This window comes from Monoraphidium neglectum (assembly GCF_000611645.1).
Source record: "Monoraphidium neglectum strain SAG 48.87 unplaced genomic scaffold scaffold00073, whole genome shotgun sequence".
Lineage (NCBI taxonomy): Eukaryota > Viridiplantae > Chlorophyta > Chlorophyceae > Sphaeropleales > Selenastraceae > Monoraphidium > Monoraphidium neglectum.
The window spans coordinates 31453-36196 of record NW_014013555.1 but is presented as its reverse complement, the minus strand read 5'-3'; the positions used below and the strand labels follow the sequence as shown (position 1 = coordinate 36196).

The 4744-nt window shown below is 61.1% G+C and overlaps 2 protein-coding genes across 2 annotated transcripts in view; both read right to left on the bottom strand.

The window, feature by feature from the left end:
* Nucleotides 1-290: 290 nt before the first annotated feature.
* MNEG_0831 (hypothetical protein) lies at nt 291-1319 on the bottom strand (the record flags this gene model as incomplete). Its single annotated transcript, XM_014050692.1, has 4 exons — nt 291-503; nt 689-796; nt 959-1000; nt 1173-1319. The coding sequence occupies 4 exons, from the start codon at nt 1317-1319 to the stop codon at nt 291-293; spliced, it is 510 nt and encodes a 169-aa protein (XP_013906146.1).
* A 2285-nt stretch (nt 1320-3604) lies between these two features.
* MNEG_0830 (hypothetical protein) overlaps nt 3605-4744 on the bottom strand; it is a gene marked incomplete at both ends in the record, with an annotated part of 7489 nt that continues 6349 nt past the window's right edge. The window contains one exon of the mRNA XM_014050691.1: nt 3605-3959. Coding sequence (XP_013906145.1) covers nt 3605-3959 — 355 coding nt within the window. The remainder of the gene's footprint in view (nt 3960-4744) is intronic.

The window sequence follows — 4744 nt, the reverse complement described above, 5'->3', positions numbered from 1 at the left end:
GTGTGTGTGTGTGTGTGTGTGTGTGTGTGTGTGTGTGTGTGTGTGTGTGTGTGTGTGTGTGTGTGTGTGTGTGTGTGTGTGTGTGTCGACAATGTCGAATCCAGACACCCAACAAGAGAAGCCAGTGCGGTCTGATGACCACAGCAAAAAGTGGCGCAGTGTGCCGGCTTTCAACAACACGACGTAAATTAGACCAGACCTGGCTTGCCTTTGTACGGTCGATTTCTCACCCTGAGACATCACACTTCCACATCCCAACCATGCCCCGCCTCCGCCCCTAAAGAGTTGTTTTATGCGCATCCCGTGCTGCGCAGACCACTGCACCTGACAAAGGCGGCGTGGCGCCCCTTCGGGATGGCGCGCTCCAAAAAGTGGCGCATGCTGCTCTGCCCCAGGGCGCGACTACTGGCCCAAACTTCCACAGAGTCCATGACCAGGGGAGCCGCAGGCGGGACGAGGCACGACACTGCAGTGAGAGCGCCTGCCGCCAAGGGCCTCCCCACCTGCAGCAGCATGGACAGCAGTGGCCAAGCAGAGATGGTCCGGAATAAAGTTGGCGATGCAGGGGCCTGGCTTAGCCTAAGCCCGCAATGCATGTGCTGCGCGTTGTTGTCAGCTGTGCCAGGTGTGGCGGCCAGGTGAGCACGTCACAGATTTGCAGATGCGTGGGAGGGCCCAAGCCGCGCACCATGTAGCGTATGCTGAGGAACTCCGCGAGGGGAACCACAATGTAGCCCAGCGCACCCATTCGCACCCAGCGCCATGACCGCAGCAGAGAGGCCACCATCATGAGGGCCTGCAAGGGGCGGGGGACACCAGTGAGCGCAGCAGGCCGCATACATGTCCCCGACACGCAGCAGCGCCCTGTGCATCATCCTTACAGGCGGCCCCAACCGTGCGAAGCAGACCGATCACCTTCCCCAAGGATCAGCGTACGCCCCGCAGTGCGCCAGCTCACCAGCATCTGCCAGGGATCGTCGGCGTCATCAGTCACCATGCCCTGGAGGGGGCAGTGAAAAGGGCAGGGAGCTGCTGGGCGAGATTGATCGTCCTTGGCAAGAAGATAGATTCTGTCTATCAGGCGACCTCTGCAGGTATGGTCTGCACCACAGGTCAGGCATTACTCAAACTCCATCTGTGACCCATGAGGACCAGGGATGGACAGCACCCACCAGCATCTTGTCTTTCAAGGTGCGCTTGTTTTTTGCCTCGTTGCTGGCAAGCTGCTCTGCCTGCTGCGGGTCAAGCTCCCGCAGCGATGCAAAGAAGCAGTCCACCAGGTAGCGCTTGTACACTGGGCGCGTTTGGGGCCGTGGCATGTGGCGGAAATAAGGTTGGTCAGTGACGGTGATTTCGTGAGAGGAGGGGGGCCAAGCCGGAACTGGTAGCATGACAGGTGCATTCCATTGCAACGCAGAAGTGCTGTTTGCCACAAGCTCATTGATGGCAATGCTGTACAGGAAGGATCTGCCCTGATGTCAACCTCAAACCACATGGGTGCCAACGCATAAACCCCTTCTTTGCCTGCACAAGGTTTGGCCCTTACCAAATTTTCCCAGGATGATAGTGATCAGTGGGTATATGGCCATGCTGCCACTCACAACACGATGGGCAGAAAACGCCAGGGAATGCGTTGACGTGACGAATGACACCTGCACGGCCAGGAGGGCAAGTTCGTGACCAGCACCAAGACTCGCCAGCGCCACACCAAAGTGTCAAGCCCATTGACGAGGCCGGCCCGCAAGCCCGCAATGAGCTGCCAAGCATCAGCACTGAAATGTGCAAGGCCACTCTCGCACCAGGCGCAGCGCCAGATTGATGGGCGCCAGCAGGGCCATGAGGGCGAGGTACTGAGATATTGCCGCAATCACCAGCGGTTTGGCGGCCCGCTTGATGGACCTCAGCACCGCCGGGCTTCTGCACGCCGCCAGGAACGCCAGCGCCTTTGCAGGGTAGGGCAGGGTGGAGCAGAGCACGGTAGGGCAGGGAGCACACAGGGAGTCGCGTTTCAACTTGGCAATAGTCGATGTCTACCCAATGCACAGGCTGAGAATTGCTGCCATACAGCAGTCGGTGTCAAGTGTGTGCGTGTGCCTCACCGCCAGGTAGAATGAGGCCAGCTGAGTCACGTGTATGGCGTGCCGAGGAGAGGCGCAGGGTCGTCACAGGGCTGCTCGTACCGTAGTAAGCAAGCAAGCGCGCCTCCACCAAAACACAAGCATCTAGGGACCACCGCACCCAAGAGTACACACACAGCACAGCACACAGCAAGCGGCTGGGTGCTGTTGCACGCAGCGGAGATGGGACACCCTGGCTGAAGGTGAGTGACACACTGGCTTTGCAAGGCCCTGCAAACATACGCCACGTCTGCCCCGTTCAGACGTGCTCTTTGCCACCTGGTTTGCAATAGCTTCTTGCGCGCTGTGAGACAGCAGCAGGTCGGCAGGCGCAAGGTCGCCATCCCCACCCGAACGGTCCGCAGCGGGCGGCGGGGCGCCTTTGCCGCCAGCTGTTGCCTGGAAGCTGTCATGTGTGGCGTTCGCCATCGTGAGTTTTGTTGCAGCGTGTTGCGTAGCCTTGACGGTGTTGGTGCACGCGGAGGTGAGCGAGTGACCAACACTCGGTGTCTCGGTGTCAGATCGGCTATCTCAATTTTGTCTCATTGGGTGATATCAGATGTTATGGCTGACATTCAAGCAATACGGTATCACAACTCACCTTTTGGTGCTGCAGATCTGCCGGCCGCAAAGATCGGATACCATTGTGGCGCACGCCATCGTCAGCGGCGGACCGTGCGCCCCGACTCACAGGAAACATGCACATGTAGATACACCGATGAGGACTGTGTGAGTCTACTGTTTGACGCGTGCCATTATTGCTTTCCCTAATTCCTTGCGCCGCTTGGCTACCATCAAGCGCCCAAGGCGATGGATCTGGGGCCCCCTCGTCTAGCAACACCTTGGAAAAGCAACTGATGAGGACTTTACAGGTTTCCTCTCTTTTTCGGCGTGTGCTTACTCTAATCCCTTGCGTCGCTGGGCATCCATCAAGCACACAAGACAAGGGGGCAGGGGCCCCCTTGATTGGCGGCACCAGCGAGGAGCACGCTTGGATCCAAGGGCAGGGGAGCAACAAAGCAGTCCTGAGCTTGGACATCCTGACAAGCCCTGCAGGGCCGTCAGCATCCGGCGAAACATGGTGCGGGTGCACAGGCGCCTTGTGTGGGGCAGGTGATTTGGAGGCCAACGAGTAAAGGGGATATGGCAGCTGCGCCATGCGATTATTGCAGGATCAGCAAGGATCCAGGCGGTGTACAAGCAAGAAATAACTCTTTGAGCAGGGTGCATTGCGCTGCACGACGGCGCCACGATTCCATCGCTGGCGGGCAGGGCCACTCAGCAAACCTCAAGTGTCATGCATGAAATAAAGGAGATGATTTGCCGTGAGGTTCCTGAAGCGTCAAGTTGGTCAAGAGGTCCCACAATGCTGCATTGGGCAGCTGCGTGGGGCAAGCTGCAGCAGGGCCGCGTCCCCAACATGGCACCGCGGCACGAACAGGGCCGGTGGAGCGCGGCCCACATGCCCTCACTCTCCCGCTTTGCGCTTAGGCAGGCTCAAATCGCACTGGCAGCCGCTCCCCGATCAGCAGTCGGCGGCGTGCCAGCTCGCAGGCAAGCCACTTCTCGTAAGCCCCAAGCGGCTCCGAGGCTGGCCAGCCTGCGCCCGCCATGCCCACGAAGGCCTCGCGCATCTTGCCACCCAGCACATCGGGCAGCAGCGCAACGGCGCCGTCCGCAACGCCCACACGTTCCGCCACGCGGTGACCTTTGCCCTTGGGCTCGTCATGTGGCGTGAGGGCGGTGCGCTGCGCCAGGTTCGCGCTGGTGACAGTCACCATGGCGGTGGGGTCGCCCCCCTTGAAAACAAAGGTGCCCAAGTGGTAGGCGCGCACGGCCACGCTGTACAGCGGGATCGGCGTGGCCACGACTGGTGACAATCCGGTGCGTTGGGGAACAGTTGGTGGGCAGGCGGACGTCAGCTGTAAGCTTGAGAGCGGTGGCTGCCAGGGGCACGCGTCACTGTAGACACCAGTGTGTGGCAGCTGCAAGAGGGTGTGGGGTATGATGAAAGCACGTCCAAGCTCAACCATAATCCTGCCCCCCCCCCCCCCGCCCTGGCGCACCTTCCACTGCCTTGCGCTGCGTGTCGCTGTTCGAAGACCATCGCGGGTGCGGTGTGCTGCTGCTGCGTGCATCCGGGCGTGCGTCGCTGGGCTCCTCTGCAGGGGTGACCACCGTCACACGGCGGGCGCAGTGAACCGTAGGAACGACGCCGCCGTCGGCGCTGCCACTGGTGGCTGCCGCCCTGGCCAGCGCAGATGATGCGCCGCCCCTCAGCCCCGACCTGAGCTGCGAGCCTGATAGCGTCCGCACCACCTCGAGGGAAACGGTCCCGTTGCCGATGCCAACGCTGGGTGGCCTGGTGTCCCCTGCTGGCCCCTCCCGCTGCTCCTCCAGTGCCAAAGCATCGCCCGACTGATCCGCAATGTTCTCCACAGCCGCCCGGGCAGAGGTGCTGGGCACCTCCACCGAGTGCCGCCACCCACCAGGGGTGCCACCCCACAGCTGGACTGGCGGGTGCGTGGTCTCACTCCTGATGGCATCTCCTGACCGCCAAGCCCTGTCAGTATGGCGTGGCGCATGGGGGTTGGGCGGCATAGGGGTGGGTGGGGGTGGTGGGGAGT